At 46.7% G+C, this 21,177-nt stretch overlaps 1 protein-coding gene across 6 annotated transcripts in view; it reads left to right on the top strand.

The window, feature by feature from the left end:
• TOX2 (TOX high mobility group box family member 2) overlaps positions 1 to 21,177 on the top strand; it is a 129,085-nt gene that overhangs the window by 72,154 nt on the left and 35,754 nt on the right. For all 6 annotated transcript variants that reach the window (XM_032838572.1, XM_032838567.1, XM_032838570.1 and 3 more), the window contains exon 3: positions 12,129 to 12,374. In XM_032838572.1, the coding sequence (XP_032694463.1) occupies positions 12,129 to 12,374 (246 nt within the window). The remainder of the gene's footprint in view (positions 1 to 12,128; positions 12,375 to 21,177) is intronic.

Below are 21,177 nucleotides of genomic sequence, written 5' to 3'. Positions count from 1 at the left end.
ACTTTCAAAGAACCAGTATATTTTTCATTCCCTTTTGGGTATTCTTTTTTTTTTTCTCAGTGGTTTTTGCATTTGTTAGCCTTTTAAAAACACCCAGCTATTCCTTAAATTTATCTAAAATTCATTATCTGTTTTATTACTCTTTCTTCTACTCACTTTTGGGTTATTTTCTTCCTGCGTCTAGTTTCTTGAGTTGAGTATTGAGTTTATTATTTTTGTTTGTTTGTTTTTCTTCCCTCTAATAAATTCACGTAGGTCAATAGTTACAAATTTTCCATTGTTCACTTCTCTTAGGTTTTGTCAGGTAGTGTCCTCATTGTCTGTGATTTCAGTTGCGATTGCCTCTTTGACCCAAAAGTTATTTAGAAGACGGCTTTTAAAGTGTCCCAGGCTTTAGAAGCCTCTGCTTACCTCCATTTCTTTCCTGTTCCTTCTTCCTCTGCCTTCTCTGTTTTCTTGTTAAAAACTAGGTTTGTGATTTAGATAGTTCAGTGTGGGCTATACCATTTCTTCCTTTTGAGAAATTTGAGATTGTCTATGTAGCTAGTACATGGTCATGTTTTTTAAGTGTCCCATGGACATTTGAGAAAAATGCGTGTTCTTTAAATAGCGGAAGAGGGCGCCTGGGTGGCTCAGTGGGTTAAGCCACTGCCTTCAGCTCAGGTCATGATCTCAGGGTTCTGGGATCGAGCCCCACATCAGGCTTTCCGCTCAGGAGGGAGCCTGCTTCCCTCTCTTTCTCTCTGCCTACTTGTGATCTCTGTCAAATAAATAAATAAAAATCTTAAAAAAAATAAAAAATCAATAAATAGCAGAAGAAATCAAGAAGGTGAATTGTGTTTGTCGGTTTCTGAAGATAGCTGTTCATGTGTCCTTGTGTTTATGGTTTTGTTGAATCTTCTTCGTGCTTCTAAACAGTCTTTTACATTTTATATTGCTGTGGTTAATCAGTCTACATAAAAGTTTACATCTGTCGTTTGTTCTTTGTGGATTGCTATCGTTTATCAACCGGAGCATTCCTCTTAGTTCCTTTGGTGCTTTCGCCCTAAATTATACCTCATTTGTTATTAATTTTGCCACTTCTGCTTTTTATTTGCCTTACGTATCAGCTTATTTTTAACCTTCTGTGTCATTTTATTTTGGGCATTCCTATTATAAATGTCATAGGTTGGATTTATTTAGTTTAATCAAAATATTAATCTTTTATCTTTTAATAAAGGGATTAAAATCATTCATATTTATTGTGATTAGTAACATCTAATTACTACTGTCATCTTATGAAGGTTCTTTATTATCGAGTTTATAGTTCATTCCCATTTTCTTTTCTTCTTTTCAGATTTTTGTTAGGTGGATCCAATTCTATTTTCTTTTCCTTTGTTTTGGTTCCTCCAACAGTGTGCAATTTCTGCTTTCCCTTACAATTATAAACAAAAAGAGCTAATAAATGAATTCAGGAAAGTTTCAAAGTGTAAGATCAACACACAAAAACCAATTGTGTTTCTATATACAATGCAATGAACAATCCCAAAAGGAAACCAAAAAAGCAATTCCATATATAATAGTGTCCAAAAGAAGAAAATATGTAGGAATAAATCTAGCCAAACAAGTGAAAGACTTGAACACTGAAAACTAAAAAACATTGCTGAAAGAAATGAAAGAAGACCTAAATAAATGGGAAAGACATCCTTTGTTCCTGGATTGGAAGTCATCATTTTGATAAGATTCCAATATCATGCAAGCAAGCTATAGACTGAGTACAATCTCCCTATCAAATCTCTACCAGCCTTTTTGGACAGATATGTAATAGCTTTTAAATATGTATGAAATTGCACGGAGCCCTGAATAGCCACAAAAATCTCACCAAAGAAGAACAAAGTTACACAACACACAATTCTGAATTTCTACAAAGCCGCAATAGTCAGAATGGTGTGGTACTATCCCAAGGACAGATACACAGACCAATGGAATAGAATTAAAAGAATCTAGGAATAAACCCCTGCATCTCTAGCCAAACTGATTTTTGACAAGGGTGCCAAGACCATTCAGTGGGGACAGAATAGTCTCTTTACCAAATAGTACTGAGACAACTGGATAGCCATGGGCAACAACATAATGCAGTTGGACTCCACCTCCTGCCATACGCAAAACGTAAGTCAAAATGGACCCATGACCCAGGTCTCAGAGCCGAAACCATAAAAATCTTAGAGGAAAATAGGGGTAGCCCTTCATGACATTGGATTTGGCTATGGATCCTTAGGTATGACATCAAAGCATGAGCAACAGAAGAAAAAAATAGATAAATTGGACTTCATGACAATTATATACTTCTGTATATTGAAGGACATTGTGAGAAAGGTGAGAAGACAACCTATAGATTGGGAGAAAATACTTGCAAGTCACATATCTTCTAAGGGTCTGTATCTAGAATATGCAAAGAACTCTCTAATACAGCAACAAAAAGACAATCCAATTTAAAGATGGGCAAAAGACTTGAATAGACATTTTTTCAAACAAAATATGCAATTGGCCAAGAATCACATGAAAAAGATGCTCACCATCACTAGTCATCACTAGTCATCACTAGTTCATACAAATCAGAACTGCAGTAAGATACCATTTCACACCCCCTGGGATGGCTATAAAGAAAAGTAGTGGAACATGGATATTGGTGGTGAGGATGTGAAGAATTTGAAACCCTCATACGTTGCTGGTAGGAATGTAAAATGGGCCACCACTGTCAAAAGAGAGTTTGATGGTTTCTCAGAGTTATATGACCACAAACCCAGCAATTTCACTCCTCCTTATCCACACAAAAGAACTGAAAACAGGGACTGTAAATAATATATGAATACAAAGCAGCACTATTCATAATAGTCAAAAGCTGGAAACAGCCCAAATGTCTGCCAGTAGATGAATGGATACACAAACTGTGGTATTTACATACAATGGAATGTTATTGAGGGAATAAAGTGCCGATATACCCTACAATATGGATGAGTCTTGAAAACATCATGCTGGGGCTTCTGGGTGGCTCAGTGGGTTAAAGCCTCTGCCTTTGGCTTGGGTCATGATCCCAATGTCCTGGGATGGAGCCCCACATCGGGCTCTCTGCTCGGCGGGGAGCCTGCTTCCTCTTCTCTCTCTCTCTCTCTCTCTCTCTGTGATCTCTGTCAAATAAATAAATTTTTAAAATCTTTAAAAAAAATCATGGTAACTGAACACAAAAGGTTCACTTATTATGGACACAAAAGGTCACATATTACGTGGTTCCATTTACATGGAACTATCCAGAATAGGTAAATCCACAGAGACAGAATGCAGATTGGTGATTACCAAGGGTTGAGGGTCCAGGGAAAATAGAAACTGCTTCATGGGTATGAAGTTTCCTTTTGGGGTGATGAAAACATTCTGGAACTAGATAGAAGGAGTGGTTGCAGAACACTGTGAATGTATTAAGAGCCATTGATGTGTTCATTTTTATTTTTATTTGTTTATAGTTAATAAATCTTTTTTAAAAAGATTTTATTTATTTATCTGAGAGAGAGAGCACAAGGAGGGGGAGCAGCAGAGGGAGAGGGAGAAGCAGGCTCCCCACTGAGCAGGGAGCCTGACATGGGATTCCATCCCAGGACCCTGAGATCATGACCTGAGTCAAAGGTAGACACTTAGCCGTCTGAGCCAACCAGATGTCCCAAAGTGTGAATTTTTAAATGGTTAATTTATGTTACATGAATTTCACCTCAGTAAATTTAAAAAATTGTAACAAATGTATTTAAACAAATTTCCCTTACAGTGTAGAAAACTAATCAGCATCTGTAATTTCCTTCTTTACAGAAGACACAGCTTCTAGCTGAAATCCTCTGGATTTTTAGTCTGTGATCATTATTAATTTTATAATTCCATGCTGTATCTCTTCTATTTTAGGAGTCCTTATGAAATAGTCACATTAAGTCCTGCAGTCACCTTACTGGGGGACAGTTATTTATTTTTCTTAAAGATTTTATTTATTTATTTGACAGAGACCACAAGTAGGCAGGGAGGCAGGCAGAAAGAGAGAGGAGGAAGCAGGCTCCCTGCTGAGCAGAGAGCCCCATGTGGGGCTCGATCCCAGGACTCTGGGATCATGACCCGAGCTGAAGGCAGAGGCTTTAACCCACTGAGCCACCCAGGCGCCCCAGTTATTTTGAATTGATATAAGCTGTAGTGGTTTCTGAGCTTACCACTCTTTCTAGAATGCCTTTCTTGGCTTTCTTTCTTTTTTTTTTTTTAAGATTTTATTATTTGACAGAGAGAGCACACATAAGCAGAGGGAGGGCAGGCAGAGGGAGAAGGAGAAGCAGGCTCTCCACTGAGGAGGGAGCCTGATGCAGGGCTCGATCTCAGGATCTTAAGATCAGCCCTAAGGCCAAGGCAGATGCTTAACAGACTGAACCACCCAGGCACCCCCTTCTGAAACCATTTTCTAGGTTTGAGCTTTGAGTATTTGTTTCAGAAAGGATTATTTAAAAGAATACATACATATGTATATGTATATATAGATATGTATATGTATGTATGTATGTGTTACTTCCTTTGGATGAATTTTGATTCGTTTGTCATTTTATTTTGTCGTAGTAAGTGAAAGAGTATGTTCTGATAATTTCATAGAACATAAGGTTATCCCTGCAGCGGTCTTCTGGCCCAGTGGATACTCTCAGATTCCTTCTTCTCTGTCCCCTCCTCAAGGCCAGGAGACCTTCCCTTTGCCCTTGTTTACTCCTTTGACTCAAGGAGTCCCTTCTTTTTAATTATTATTTTTTAATGTATTATGTTAGTTGCCATCCAGGACATCATTAGTTTTTGATATAGTGCTCCATGTTTCATCATTTGCTTATAACATCCAGTGCTCCATGCAGTACGTGCCCTCCTTAATACCCATCACCGGGCTCACCCATCCCCCACCCCCCTCCCCTCTAAAACCCTCAGTTTGTTTCTCAGAGTCCACAGTCTCTCATGGTTTGATGTTTAGTGAAGACACCTCCTCCTAGGAACTCCAGGAGAAGGCTTAGGCTTCCCGGACCAAAAAGGGCAAGCCACATGCTGGGCTCAGCCTAGCATTCTTCCCTTCCTGGTGAATGAAGAACATGGCAGTCTGTGCTTCTGCCTGCCCCTTCGACCCCAGGCATCTCGCTTTGCTCTGAATTTCCATTCCTTAGTTATTTGGAAAGAGAAGCACAAATGGAGGAATTGAGGAGTGGGTGATTCTAGCCGCCTCCTAACCCCGCTCTGTGTGGTGAGGGAGCTCCACCTCCTTGCGTGTCGTTAAACTCCACGTGCTGGCCCTGCCATTTGCCTCAGTGCTTCCTCCTTCCACTTCTTGCCTGAAAGGACAGTCAGTTACGGTTTTTCGTGCGCCACTTCTAGGGAGGGAGGAACTCTGGTTCAAATCACCCGTCCTACCCTTGGGTCCCGGCCAAGACAAGCCTTCTCCCAGAAGGGGGAATCTTCACGGTCTGCCAGAATGTTCATTTTCTTCCTTCCTACTCTTGCTTCTGGCGTTTGGTGAGAAGTTCATCTATTTCTTCGTTCATTCATCCGTTTGCTTCCTGAGCACTCATTACTGTTGAAGAAACTGGGATACGGCAGTGAACGAAACAGATGAAAACGTCCTCCTTCATGGGGCTGACATTCTAGTGGGGTGAGGTAGGAAATAAATCAATAAAATATGAAGAACGTTAGAAGGTGATAAACACACAAAAGTGATTAAAACAAACAGAAAATGGAACATGGCTGGTGGCTGATTTTATTTTTTTAATTATTTATTTATTTTTAAAGATTTTATTTATTTATTTGACACAGGGAGAGAGATCACAAGCAGGCAGAGAGGTAAGCAGAGAGAGGAGGATGCAGGCTCCCCGCTGAGCGGAGAGCCCAATGCGGGGCTCGATCCCAGGACCCTGGGATCATGACCTGAGCCGCAGGCAGAGGCTTTAACCCACTGAGCCACCCAGGCACCCATGGTGGCTGATTTTAAATCGAGCAGTGAGGGTAGAACTCGTTGGGCAGGGGATATTCAAGTAAACATGAGCGGCAAAGGATGAGCTGTGTATTTGAGACAAGAATGTTCCAGAGAGTGGAAACAGCCAGTGCAAAGGCTCTGAGGCAGAATCATGACCAGAGTGGCATGAACTGGGAGAATGGCGGGAGATGTCAGGGACGTTAAGGGAGACAGGTGGGGTGGGGGCACTCCATACAGCATGGGTAGGAGGCCATTATAAGGGCTCTGTTCTTACTCTGAGTGACAAGGGATCCACCGGAGGGTGGTGAGCAGGGGAGTGAGGTGATCCGGCATTTTCACGGGGTGATTCTCGCCCCCAAGGGAGAAAAGACCATAGCAAGAGTGGAGGCAGGGAAACCCATCTCTTAGCAGGAGTGAGAAAGGAATCTTGAAGACACCTCTGACCCAGTGTGGGGAAAATGCTGGATTCAGAGTCACAAGATCTGGGTTTGGTCCCATCCAAGCCTTCTGGGTATGTGACACCCTCACTTCCTCAGCCTCATCTTCTTCACCTGCAAAACGGAGAGAATAGTCCTATGAGTTCTTTGCAGAACTGACGTGGGTTTGCCGGAGAATGCGCGTGGGAAAGCCAGCTCCAGCAGCTGGCGCACAGTGGGTGCTCCGTGAGAAGCAGTCACAGAGTGGGCGGTATTCCGGTGTCCTCCATTTAGGATTTGATCGCGTTCGAGGGAGGCATGTAGTGTTTGCATGTGTAGTTATTTTTAAGTGTGCTAATCACCTCTTTAAATGGATTGTCATAATTGTGTTATTCCAATATTTTGATGCAACAGATGCTTATTTTTGCAAAAGGCTTCTGGTTGGTTGGGCTGGTTCCAGTGTGTTGAGGTTTTTGTTTTTCAACGAAAGGAATGGACTTGTGTAGTCATTTAGCACTGTGTGCCAGCACCTGCTCTGGGGGCTGGGGGTGGGCAGGATGGACGGCCCGGGAGGCGGTGGTGGAGGGGCACAAGCCACAGGTGACTGAAGGACTTACGTCTGTCGGGAGGGACAGGTACAGATACACCTAGAGGAGCTTTAAACCTAGAGTTTGGCACAGTCCCCATCTTGTGTGCGCACTTACCACATTCTAACTGAGCACCTACTATGTGCCAGGCACTGTGCTAGGTGCTGATGACGAGACAGTCTTACCCTTGTCCTCCTGGAGCCTGGTATTGGGGGTGGGGGACACAAATGAAAGGTAAGTAAAAAATCAAAAAATAATTGCAGATGTATGGGAGCCTGGGGGGAGGCCAAACACGGGGCTGCCGCGGGGGGATGTGGGGAGGGGAGTCTTGCTGCAGGATGGGCAGGGCAGCTGGGGGAGCGAGGCTTCCTAGGACCCTGTTTTCTGGGATGATATGATGCCCGTGGCTGAGTCCCACCTAAAGCCAGTCAGCCCCCAGCCCATCGTGATGGTCAGGCTTAAGACATCATCCCACGGCATGCAGGCTTGGGGTGTGAGGAGTTCAGAACGCTCACAGTGAGGGTACCGAGAGCGTGAGCTGCTGTCTACTTGCTGTGTGTTCTTGGGGAAATACCCTAATGTCTCTGAAACTCTGAGGAAGAGCAGCAGTGGCAACAACGACAGCTGCCACTGAGGGGGCTGACTCCGCATCAGGCAGTGTCCTGAGCAGTCCCCCTGTGTTGCCTCACTTACTCTTTACAGCCGCCCTGTAGCACCTGCTGTTATTACCTTCTTCTCACAGATGAGGAAACTGAGGCAGAGAGGCAGAGAGGTGTCCCCAAAGTCACACACCTCGTGTGTGGCGGAGCCAGGATTCAAACCCAGGCGCTCTGGTGCTCGACCACACATGGCACTCCTGTGCCTCAGGGACCAATATCGCCCATGTCCAGGGCCATCCCGGAGTGAGATGTATGCTCATGGCGTCCACCCGGGGGCCTGGCTCATTCATCCATTCAGCTAATTATTTCTGAGCTCTTACTTTGTGCCAGGTTCTGGGAAGCAGGACCAACAAGGGTTGTCCTGGCAGGACTCACAGTGAACATTAAACAAATAATTATGCAAGCAGTTCATTAACTACATGTTTGATGAGTGCTTCCAAGGGGAATGCAGAGCCTCCTGGGGCTGTGTAATGGGTTCTAACCCACTCTAGAGAGTATCGGCAAAGTCCTCCAAACCAGCCTGTTGCGGGGGGACCTGTGGTAATGAGCCAGATGAAGGGAGGATGCGTGGTGAGCTAAGCATTCCCTCAGAGGGAACAGCCAGTGCGAGGACCTGGAGGCAGGCAAGGTCACTGGGTCTAAAGGGGTCATGGGGGGCAGCCATGTGAGGATGACAGGACCGTGTCTGAGACTGTGGACTTTTTATCCTCAAGACAGCGGGGAGCCATGAAAGCATAGTAAGTACGGAGTGGCGTGGTGAGGTGACCATCTTTCTAGAGACCACTCGGGCTACATGAAGCGGATGGATTTGGGGGGAGAAGAGCCCGAGAGCAGGGCAGAGGCTGTGGCGGTTGTCCAGGTAGCAGATGGTGTGGCTTGGACCAGGGCGGTGGTGATGGGAATGGAGAGAGGTAGGTAGATTTAAAAGATAGTTCAGAGGAGTTCCACTGGATTTGAGGGGTGACCGAGGGTAAACCCCAAGTTGGTGTCTTTATTAGCTGCATGGAGGACTGGATGAGGGACCCAGGTGCAGGGGTGGGGAAGGGCAATGTGGTTGCAGCTTTGCACTTGCTGCCCTTGAGATGCTTGTGAGACCCCAGGTGGGAATATTGGGGCAGGGGAGGTGTTTAGATGCGCACATCTGGAGCCCAAATGGTACCAAGACTGAAGGCGGAAATGTGGCTCCTAGATGGGAATTAAAACTGAGCCTGAGGCCAGCTAGGGGGAGGGTGTAGAGCAGGAAAGAAGAGTCAGGACTGAGGCTGAGAACCTCCAGCAGGGAAGGTTGGGTAGAGAAGAGGAGTTGGCATTGGAGAAGGAGAAGGGGGAGCAAGAAGGTGGGCAGTATGAAGTCGTGGATGCTAAAGGAGGGGCGTTCTCAAGAGGAAGGGAAGGGATCAGTTGGACCAACATCCCTGAGTGAAATGTGGTTTGAAAAAATCTGATTGGATCTGGAGCTGTGGAGGCCACTGGAGGGTGGGGGCCTTGGGGGTAGAGGAGGCAAGTCCCAGGGGGGCTGTGTAGTGAGAGGGAGATGAAGAAGAGGGGCTGAGAGGTGAGGACAGTCCTTTCAGGAAGACACAGGAGGAGGTGGTGGCCGCTGGGGAGGGATGGGGGAGTGTGTAAGACCAGAGAGAGGTTAGCATGTTTCAGTGCTGAAGAGACTGGTCCAGTGGAGGGGGACGCCAGAGAGCCAGGAGCAAGAAGGGTTCATGGGATGTCCGAGGTCCTTGGACAGAGCGGGGAGGGGAGGGGGAAGATCACTGGGTACATGGACAGGGAGATTGGCTTTAGATAGGAGGGATGGCTCTTCTGGCGTCAAAAGAGGAGCAAGGTGGTACCAAATGTGCAAGTTTGTGGTTCTGGCATCAGGATGCTGCTAGGGTTATTTTCTGTTTTCCCTGGGAAGTCGAGGGTGATTGGTCATCTGCACTGGCGAATGGGTAGAGAGGGTGCTGGAGGATGAGGAAAGAAGACAGGCTGGAGAGAACCGCCATGAAAATGAACAAGTTTAGGAAGAGTGGATCCCGGAGGCATGAAGACATCACACAGCTGGTAACCATGCTTTCTGGTGAAGTGTGGCCGGAATTTTGCTCAGCTCTCTTGGTGAGGGTGAGAAGGGGTGGGTGGTTGGGTTCATATCGTGGTGGGGGTTTTACTAGCCAGGTGCCAGGCACGGAGGAGCAGAGGGGGGCATGGCCTGCTTTCTTTCCTCCACCCAGTTCTGATTACTTGGGGGGTACTCTTTCCCCTTCTCCGTCCTGCCCCCCTGTAGCTATCTTCGCCAAACCCTGTACCACTCATAGCCTTAACCATATAATTATACCAGTTGACTTGTGGGCACTTTGTCTTGGAGGAGATGAGCCTAAGGACAAAATCATATTAACACCCACATATGTGCACGAAAATGCATCAGAACTTAAAAAACCATTTTCATCCCCCCTAGGGTGCCCATGTTAAGATGTTTGAAGGGTTCTCTCTTTCTCTCTCTCTCTCTTTCTCACTCTTTCTTTCTCTCTCCCTCTACCCTCCCCAATTCTCTAGTAGAGACACACTAGTTCTTAAACATGGAGTGTTCAGAATGTATTTATTTCGAGGGTGGGCACTGGGTGCAGAGTGGAGAGAGTCTCAACGTGGAGGACTTGTGCCTGGAGACTCCTTGAAGACATTGCTGTGTTATGGGAGAAAGGGTTGGATTGGACCCAGTTTCCTCCTACTGTTGAACCTGGGTGAAGCCTCTAGATCTTGATTTTCTGATCTGTCAACTGGAGACAAACACAGGATTCTTTTAAGAATTAGAGATTAATTATATGTCAAGTATATCTTAATAAAGCCAGAAAAAAACGTTCAACTAGGGAACCCGGGAGCCATCCATGTCAAGGTAGACATGTGTCCCTAATACACTAGCCATATCTATAATGGCCTCCTGTGTTTCCCTAATTACAAATGTGTCTCTGATATGACCCAGGATGTGTCTCTAATTCCCCAAGTGTGTTCACCATGGTGTGGATTATCTCTCTAATTCTCCAAGAGAGTCTACCAAGGACCAAGATTCCCAGGATTTGTGTTACAGACAAGAACATGTATCTTCCTTTGCAGATAGTGTAAATTAGAGGAGGAGGGAGGGAACTGGAGTGAGATTTCTTTTGAACTATGTGACGTTGGGCAAGTAAATGCCCCTCTCTGGGTCTTAGTTTTTCTATCTATAAAATGGGCATAAAACAACAGAACCTCCTTCATAGGGATGTTGTAAGAATTAATTCATTAAATGTTTGTAAAGTGCTTGCACCTGGCACATACTATGTGCTCACTAAATGCTAGATATTTATATTCCTTGATTGAAAAAAAAAAAGCCTCAAGGAAATTGTTTTCAGCAGACCCGAGACCTATCAGGACGTGGTTTCCACCTAATGTTAAGCTTGATCGGGAGGTACTGAGTCTTCCTTGGGTCCCCTCTCCTGGTCCTTCTTTTAATCTCAGGCACCAGCTGTGGGTCTTCCATTGAATTCGATTCAAATTCCAACAGATATTGATGCAAGAAATGCAAGGCTGTTTTAACCTTAGAAAAACCAAGTGAAGTGATATACCATATTAACTGAATTAAAGGAGCAAAATCGCTGGAGCTTTCAGTAGATGCGGGGAAAAGAAGTCCAATAAAAGCAAAACAACAACAACAAAGCACGCACAATTGAAAGAAAAATTAACACCTTCTTGACAAACTAGCCATGTCTCATGCTGTCCTACGGTAGACATTGTACTTAGTGGTAAAACATTGAGATCTTTAAGGTAAGGAAGAAAGCAAGGCTGCCTGCTCTCACTATTTCTATTCAGCATTGTGCTGGATCTTCCTGGTCAGCTGAGTGAGGGGGGAAAGCAAACAGATAAGGATTGGAGAGGAAGGTGTCCAGTATGGCTCCTAGCTTGTGCTTCTGGGGGAGCCTTCGTACCATTTACCAAGATGAGAAAGAGCAGGACAGGACCTGGGTGGGCTGGGTGTTCAGGGCACACAAGGGGAAGGTGTCCAACTTCTCTGGAAGACCACCAGGCAGGGAATCAGGATACTTCAGTTCATTCCCCACTCTTGGACCAACCATGGATGGGCTACTTTCCTTTTGGACCTGGATTCTCCTGTCTCTAAGGGTGGGTGTGGAAGACGGACTCATGGTGGGCTGTGGTGTCCAGACCTGATGGGAAAATGAAGAAGGTGGGAAGAAGAGCTGGTCCCACTCTCCAGGGGGGCAGGTTTTTTATATAGACCCTCTAGTGGGAGGGCACAACCCATTTGGAGATGGGGCAGGAATCTAACCAAGTCATGGGGCCATCTTGGCTGTCTCCCTTCCAGAGGAATCATCCCTTCTTTCCTTTGTCAAGAAGTTGTTACCATTTTGTTGCTATTATTGGTGCTATTAAGCATGTTCTCCAGTTGTAAGACACCGAGCCCCAACAACATGCCCTTTTGATGTTTTAGACCTACAGCAGCCAGAGCGAGAGCAACGAAGACTATGAGATCCCCCCGATAACACCTCCCAACCTCCCTGAGCCATCCCTCCTGCACCTGGGGGACCACGAAGCTGGCTACCACTCGCTGTGCCACAGCCTCACGCCCAACGGACTGCTTCCTGCCTACTCCTACCAGGCCATGGACCTCCCAGCCATCATGGTGTCCAACATGCTGGCCCAGGACAGCCACCTGTTGTCTGGCCAGCTGCCCACGGTGAGTCTGTCACACCCCTCTCCATGGTTCTGCTGGATACAGCAGGGGAGGCGGTTAAGAGGGGAGCAGAATGCCAGTGTTTTGATGAGGACCCTCTGCCTGTGTGCAGGGCGTGGGCTTGGATGTTTGCATGGGGTCTGCCGAATATGAGGGGAGGGCATGGAGGGTAATTTACATCTTCACACAGGTAACTTTCTGGAGCTCCGTCTATAGCATCTTGGTATTACTTGTTTTACTGTTATTTGTAATAGTATAATCTCATCTTTATTTTTATTTTACGATGACTTTATTGAGATGTAATTCTCACACTGTACAGTTCACCCATTTAAAGAGGACAACTCCCTAGATTTTACACAGGATTGTATGACTATCAGCTCAGTCCATTTTGGAACATTTTATAACCCCCCACAACTCACAGCCCTAGGTAACCACTAATCAACTTCCTGTCTCTAGGTATTTTCCTATTCTGGACATTTCATATAAATAGAATCACAATATTTTAAAAATACTATACCTTGTTTCTTGTTTAAGCTGCCAGGGAGAAGGATGATTGCTGAGTTAAAGTTTTCAGGATAAGTAGAAAATGAGCAGGCAGACTAGGACAGGAAAAGACCTTCCAAGTTGGGGGAATAGCATGTACAAAAGCAAGAGGCAGGAGGGCTCGTATCATTCTTGGGGACAGCATGGGGTTCATTCTCTTTGTAGGGCAGGAGAGAATGGACCTGGAGCCAGAGAGAGAGAGAGGGAGGTGAAAGAGGTAGCAGCACCTGGATCATAAGGGTCCTGAATCCTATGCTAAGGAGATACATGATTTCTTAGCATAATGGCTGGTTTGAAAAATCAAGAGCTATAGAAAACTAGTGGAACATTTTTTTGTGTAATAAAAAAAATCCCTTAAGGGAATTCTAGTACTTCTCCTGAATAACTATGTTCATTTTTGTTTGTATATAATATTATATTATATACTACTCACGACTCTTAAGTTCATTCCTAAGTGACAGGAATAAAACTTATTCTAGCTTAAGCAAAAAAGATGGAAGTATCCAGGGGGTGGATGAGGGGTTTCAGGTATGGCTGGATCCAGAAACCCCAGTAGCATCATTAGGGCCTTATCCCATGCCCATTTCCACACAGCAGGCATAATGGCTGCTGACAACCCACATCTTCCCTGACATCTCTGGCAAGTGACAGTTTGGATCTTCTAGGGAGGACTATGATGGAGCACAGCTGGACCAACCAGCATTGTGTCCAGGAGGAAGCAATCTTCAATTTTGTCAGCTTGGGTCACAGACTCATCTGTGGCAGGGGAGGAGGGACTGCACAGCTGATTCCCTGTCAGCATCACATGGTGTTGGCTTGCTCGTGTTTATCTCTGCAGACCATGCTCAGAGGCCACAGCCACGGGTGTGGCCCAATTCTAGCCGATGCCTGGAGCCTTCAGACAGACAGTGTGTACTATAACCGTGTTGACAGTGTTTTACTTACTGTTTACTCTTGTTACCACCAAATCTCCTTGCTTAAAAAAAAAAAAAAAAGCTGAGGTCCCCTATGTATTTCTGTGAGCTACATCACATTTTTTCCTTCTTTGAATCCAGGTAAGAAATAAAAAGTAGGAGGGACAGAGGGGAGAGGGAGGCAGCCAACTCAAGCTCCACATTTTATAATATTCCGGGTTGGACTAAAGTGCTCAGTGGAAACCAATACTCCATTTCTTGAGGAATACTTTTCTCTGGGGCCCAACCACAATGCAGGCCCTTGGCTTCCTCTTCTCTAAGAGACCTGAAGATTCCAGAGCCGTACCGTTTTAATTCCACTTTGTTAGAAAGATGTGCATTAGCCGCCTGCCCAGCTCCTTGTTCACAGAAGGGCACTACTCCAGAGTGTCCCTGTTGGGGGCTTATGGTAGCACAAGCCAGGGAAGGGCCAGCAGACCCCTCGGGCATGTGCCCCAGGGAAGGCTTGGAATATAAGGGCCGGTATGGCTGTGGTCCTGGGTTCCGGTCCTGCTGGCCTTTGGTGCCAATGGGCAGGAGAGACAGTGTGGGGGTTAGTGCCCAGTGTGTGGGCTCTGGAGTCCCACGGACCTGCCTTGGGTCCTGGGTCCTCCTCTGGAGCTTCATTCCCTTGTGTTGGGATCCTAACTGTACCCACCTCAAGACTACAGTGAAGTGTATTGGAGATAATGTGTGCCAAGTCTTAGAAAAACGCCTGGCAGAGAGTAAACAATCAGGGAATCTTTATTATTGGGATGATTGGTAATAAAAGTGAATTCCCACTGTAACTAAACAGGGATGTCTTTCCCATGAGTCTCATTTACCTAAAGGAACAGATTGCACATAACTTTGTAGGGCCACCTGCTTATAATAGCTCTGATAATGACAAAGAATGTGGTCTGTATGTCAGAGATGACCTTCTGATCACTCCTCCTCGGGTATGTTTTGGTTGGGCTTGGTCCAAATAAGCACTTTGCAGTCATTTTCCAAATTTCTTTAAAACTAGCTCAGGGTAAAGATGCTTCACAAATTCAGATAGCTCTCATTCTTCCATTAATCACGTGTCAAGGGCTCACTGAGTTTTATATTCCCTTGTTCTGTAATGAAAGAGAAGCCAAACTGTTTTATCCAGGGTAGGGCGACTGGACCAAATGGGAAACTCGATAAGCACACGTCCATCATGTCCTTCTGTCGGGCCTCTCTGGTGAAGAGACAAGTTGCCCTTAGAGACAAGTTTTTCAAGTTTGTCCGAGCGGTAGGAGGCAGGCATGCATCTGTGCGTGTGTGGACATGCATCCCGAGGGCGATGGTGGAATTGTGTGGCCACCTGCTAGGTGTCAAGTGCAGTGCGGAGGACTTTACAAACTGTTTACACGCTGCTCCCGAGAACCGAGCGAGGCGGGTATCATTCCGTCGGGAAGCGGAGGCTCAGAGCAGGCAGGTGATTGTATCGGCTTCCGGCAGCCGGTCGAGCAAATTGTCACCAGTGCGGTATCTTGAAACGCCAGAAACCGGTTCTCTCTGAGCTCTGGAGACTAGAGGTTGAAATCCATATTGCGGGGCCCACATTAGGGTGTCAGGAGGGGTGAGTTTCCTCCAGAAGCTCTGGGGAGGGTCCCTCCCTTGCTGCGTTTGGCTTCTAGAGGTGGCTGGCTATCCTAGCCCATGGCCACATCACTCCGACCTCACTTGGCCCTCTCTCTGTCCATGCAGTCCTCTTCTGCCTTTCTCATAAGGACACTGTGATAACATTTAGGGTTAATCCAGGATATTTCACCCGTCTCAAGTACCTTCATTTAATTACACCTGCGAAGACTTTTCCCCCAAATACAGGTTCCAGGGATTAGGACCTGACATTTTTGGGGGGCTGTTTTCAACCTACCCTGGTGATCCCCTGGACAGCACTTTTATGAAGAGCCTTCTAGGTCCCAGGCATCGTTCTGAGCCCTGGCTCTACGAGGTCCTCGAGGAATGCTGGTGCAGGTGAGAGGCAGGTAAAGGCTGCACTTCTGGGAAAGCAGCAAGTACTCTGAAAGAATCAGGGTACGCTGCTGTGTGTGCCCGGAAGAGGCACCTTTAGGAAGCGATGACCTGACACATAGTGGGTTCTAGAAACACGGCATGAGTAAATGAGTGAAAGAATGTCACACAGTTATTAAGAAACCAAAGCAGAACTTGAGCCCAGCTCTGTCTGCTACTGAGCACCTCTCAGATATACCAGGAGCTCGAGAGATGGAGCAGCTGGGCCGCAGGGCCACAGGTGGCCCCAAAGGTGCCCCTTGGCCAGCAGGTCACAGATGCTGTTTGCACAGATTGAGATGTGTCAGGGATGTCGTCCCTGGAGAGGTGGGTGAGGCCAGGGTGCTGACAACCATCTCATTTGTGCCAAGCCCTTTTGGCTCTGGGCCCAGAGGCCACCGATTCCTTCTGGTCCCCTGTCCCGGCCTGGTGGCCTCCTGACATGCATGGCAGTTGGCTTTTCTGCTTTTAAGGTATGGCTGCTGGCAGGAATCCTGTGCAGTATTGGAATTGGGCACCTCTTACAAAATTAAATATGCTTAAAGCTTCTCCCTCGACTTCAGCGTCTTAACTGATTAAACATTCATTTCCAAGACAAAAAGAGTCAATTTAGTATGAAAGATACATTTTGCCGGTTTAATTTAAGGCACTGCACCTCCATCTGACCCCTATTTTCATAACTCAATAATTTTATCCTGTGTTGATTGTCTCATTTTGAGAGAGATATTGTATGTATAAATCAGTTTCTAAAATACCCAAAGAAACTAGAAGAGTGGAATTTATTAAGCAGCCTCTGTTAAGTCTGAAATAATTTATTTTGGAGTCGTCCTTGGGAAATGTTCAAGCTTATGGTTCTGGCATACCCAAAGAAGAATTTTCCTGGGAAGGGACAATGCTGGATGTTGCCAGACAAGTCCTGGGGAATCTGTGCCTCCTGCGAGGTCAGGGCTTAGGAGCAGGGCCTGTGTACTGACTCTGGGAGGTCCTTGTTAAACTCCTCTAACACCTATCCCCCTGTCTTCCTCTTCTCTGCTCTTCTTCTCCAAACTCCTCCTCCTCCCTTCCCTGTCGTATCCCTCCTGCCCCTGGGAGATGTGGTCCACCTCTGTGTGATTCTCACAAGTGGAGATGCAGGGTTTGCCCTCCTGAGTCTGGGGAAAAGGCACCAAAGACAACCCCCCAAACTTGTCTGGATGACTGAGCTACAGGGGCAATGGAGGACCCCCCGCCCCAACCCAACCGATTTGTTTTATTGTCCTTAATGCATTTAAGGTTTTTTGTTTGTTTGTTTGTTTTGGTTTATGATTGTTATCAGCTAGTTTTTGCTGTGTAACAAGCCACCTCAACACTTAGTGGCTTAAAGCAAACGATGAACACTTACTATTTCTTCTGATTCTATTGGGTCCGTAGGTCTTTTGATCTGGACTGGCTTGGCTGGGTCCTGGGGCCAACTTGCAGTTTGTCCGGGACTGCCTGGTTAAGTACGAGCCTGACATCAGGCCAGCTGCGACCAATGGTCTCTCATCCCATGGTGGCCTTGGCCTGTTTACGTGGCACGGGTTTCCCAATAGCATTAAGGAAGGATAAGCACTAGGATGCAACCACTTTTCCAACCTTACCTCGCATCGCATTTGCTGATGTCCCCTTGGTCAAAGCCGGGCGCATGGCCATGCTTAGATTCAAAAAGTGAAGGAATAGGCCCCACTTGTTGAAGGGAGAAATGTCAGTGTCACGTTGTCGAAGAGTGTGGATGCAGGGAGGGCAGGGATTCGTGGCCATTTTCGTAATCTATTGTGAAAGCGTTTTGTTTTGCTTATGTCCCTTTGTTTTCTTGGCGTTTAGTATCACCCATGAGTTAGAAGCGTGGGCTCTGGAGTTAAGCCGACCCAAGTTCAAAACCCAGCTGTACCATGTGTTGCCCTCCACCCTGTGACTCACACTGAGGGGTTAATCCTCCATGAGCCTCAGTTTCCTCATCTGTAAAACGGAGGAAATTGCCTCGTAGGAACGTGTGAAGATTCAGTGATCAGAGGTAGGAAAAGTGCTCAGCCCAGTGCCTGCCTCACAGTAGGCCCTCCTCATAAATACAGGCAACTATGTTATTCATTTTGCTGATGGGCTTTGGGTGGCTTCAGCCTCATATCTCCATTTGTCCAGCCAGACCTGCTGGGAGTCGGCTTTGTTGGGGCAGAAAGTGGTCAGGCTGGCTCACCGGCCAGGGCCTGGGCCCAGAGGTGTGTGTCGAGAAAAGCAGGTTAGAGACTGAGGTGCAGGGCTCAGGGAGAGGGCCCCAGCTGCAGAGTGGGCTGGAGGGAAGTGTATTACCTCCACCAGGACCTCAGTCGGGGCCCAGAGGTTGAAAGCAGCTGAGAAGTGACGGTCCCACTGCCTGCCGAGAAGGCGAGAGCCTCAAACCCCACTTCTCCGGGCTGCTTGACCAGCAGCAGGATCTCGGTAAGAGCAAGGGGCTCCCAGAGATCCTGTGGCTTGGGCTTCTCCGGGGGCCCTGTTTTTATCTCGTTCCTCTCTGGGGGTGGGAACGGGTGTGTGGATCTCACAACAGGCCCCTGAGGATCCTTAAGTGGGGGAAACCAGAGGCCCAGAACCTTCTTTATATGCAGCCAAGTCCAGATGAAACTCCCGCCCCTTGTTTTTTCAGAGGCAGTAAGCGAAAGAAATATGTCTTTTTACATTTTATAAAACTCAGAAAAATGGCTTTAAACAGCTTTTGCTCTCCTGCTATAATTATTTATTTTCAAACACTCCTGCAGGGGACCGCTCCGTTTTCTTATCCTGCACTCCCTTTTCTCATAAATGAACCATCACTTCAATAAATCATTATGAAAACAGAGACTAACACCAGCTCTGAAAGGTTGAAAGATTTATGTAACACATTTATGTTTCCCATTTTCTCATTCTGGTACTCGGCTGCAAAAGCTAAGCTAATAAAAGCCACTATTAATATTTCTTGTTGCCTAGCAACCCCAGAGCGGGAGTAATAGCTTCAGCTAGAAAAATAGATGACCGATAAGGAAAAATTCAATTCTTTTATTATCTCAGGGGGAAATGGCCTTTTACTGGAACATTATGATGTACGAGTGTGAAGTTGAACACAAAAGATTTTTGTGTGTGTTTGTTTTTCTATTTTTAATGAACATTATTTTACCTCCAGTAACTCTGTTAGGGCACTTTTGTTTTCCTCTACCCTCTCCTGCACACCCGCCACCCCCGCCCACCCCATCCCTCATGCTTAATTTAGCAACTATAGTAGTTAAGAAGCCGTCAGCGGTTTTTAGTTTAAAAATGGTTTTTGCAAAGGTTTATAACTCGATCATAAAAATTCACTCCCTGTTAAAACTCAGGCCAGTGATAAGCCAACACACAGGCTAGTTCTCTGTGAGCAGGCTCCCATTTGTTGAGAGATAAGACTCGTGGTTTTCACGAAGAGAAAGGTCGGAAAAGAACAGAATGTGTTCTTTTCCGTGTCCCAGTTTTCTTTGGAACCCAGGGACGCTGTCTCTTCTGAGAACTGTTTGCTCTAAAGTTTGAGGCGTGTTCAAAGGGGAAAAGGAGGGGGCGTAGGCATGTTTTGAGTACCTGCTGTGTACAGACTTGGTCCCATTACCTCTCCCAGCAACCCGTTGGTATCCCCATTGTTCAGATGCAGAGACTGAGACTTACAGAGGCCAAGCAACCAGCCCAAGGTAGCGTGATGCCACGATGTCCCACACCTCTGTGCTCTATAGTGCAGGGTTTCTCAACCCAGCACTACCGACATCTGGGTGGGAAAGTTCTCTGTAGGGGCGGGGGAAGGGCTGGCCTGGGCACTTAGGATGTCTGGCAGTGACCATGGCTTCCACCACTATTCTTGGCCTCTGGCATCATGCCACCGTCCGTCAAAATCTCACACACACACACACACACACACACACACACACACACACACAATGTCTCCAGTCAGTGCCAAATGTTCCCCGGAGGACAAAATCAGCCCTGGGTGAGGACCCCTGCCTGCTGTTTCTTCTGTTGGGAAGGCTCTTCCCCTTTGTCAACCTGCTGAACTCCTTTTCCTGTGTTAGGACCCAGTTCAGAAGTCACCTTCTCTTTGAGGCTATCGGGATCCTCTGTGGAGTGGAGTGAGACAAGCGAGGCACTTGTCTTCAATCTAAATATTTGAGGGAGCACCAAAAACCTCAGTAATCAAGATAAACGGTAGCTTACTGAGATTTTTTTTTTTAATCAAAATCACCACCAAAAACAAACAAACAAACAAACCCCATGATGAACAGTATATGAAAAGTGCAAATGAAGGTGGGAGCAGCCTGAGTTCACAGAGGCAGGCGGCCGTCCATTCAGAGGTCCGTCTGCGCTGCCAGCCTGGGACAGCCTGAAGCCTGAGTCTGTGCTCACGCCTTTCTCTGGCACCAGCCTCTGGCCAAGGGCCTCCTTAGCGGATCACCCTCCCTGTCTGTTTATTGACCGAATGAATGGGAGGAGAGAGATTACACGTCCAAAGTCACATCCTGAGAAGAAGGGTGGAGCTGGAACTTGAATCTGAGCCTCTGACTCCGAGCTCCGTGCTCTCTGCACCCTCCAGACTGTGCACAGGTGAATGGAGGTTGCCCGAAGAGTGAAACCTGAGCCACAGAGGATTCGAAGATGCCCCGGAGGGCTCACAGCCTGGGGGAGCGGCCGCCGGGTCACAGCAGCCATGATCTTCGCGTGGTGTCCACCTGCCTCGTCCTGTGGCTCTCATTTCAACCTCACTGCCCGTATCAACACTTCCCCACACCTCCCGCTGGTGGCTTTCTGATGCAGACCATGTCCAAGAATGGAACCACAAAGGCCAGCCCCTGGGCACGCTGTGTGTGCTCATTCTGGTCGGAGAGGCCTTATCTTAGCCTTCGGAAAGCAAAGACCACATCTAGTTTGACCCCATCTCCTCTTGGCAAACTTTTCTCCTACGTAGTGTCTGAATTCTCTCTGACTATAGTCTGCTAGCATTTATTTAGCTCTGATGATGTGTTTGGCACCCGCTTAAGCCCTTTCCGTTTGTTATCTCATTTCGTCTTTCACCCGAGAAGGAGGTACGCTTGTTGTTGCCGCGTTACAGAGGAAGAAACCAAGGCACAGAGAGGCGAATCACTTGGCTACACAGTGGTGGCGCCGAGATTCGAACCCTGGCAGGCTGACTCCCACGTATTCCAATATCTAACCTATACAGCCTTTAAATGAGTGGGTGAATGAATAAAGGAGTGAGCGAGGGAGTGGACCAGCCGGGATTGAGACCC

Source organism: Lontra canadensis, unplaced genomic scaffold (assembly GCF_010015895.1).
Source record: "Lontra canadensis isolate GAN:19392208 unplaced genomic scaffold, GSC_riverotter_1.0 scaffold105, whole genome shotgun sequence".
Classification (NCBI taxonomy): Eukaryota; Metazoa; Chordata; class Mammalia; order Carnivora; family Mustelidae; genus Lontra; species Lontra canadensis.
Note: the sequence above shows the minus strand (reverse complement) of the source record. Positions and strands in the feature narration are given on the sequence as shown.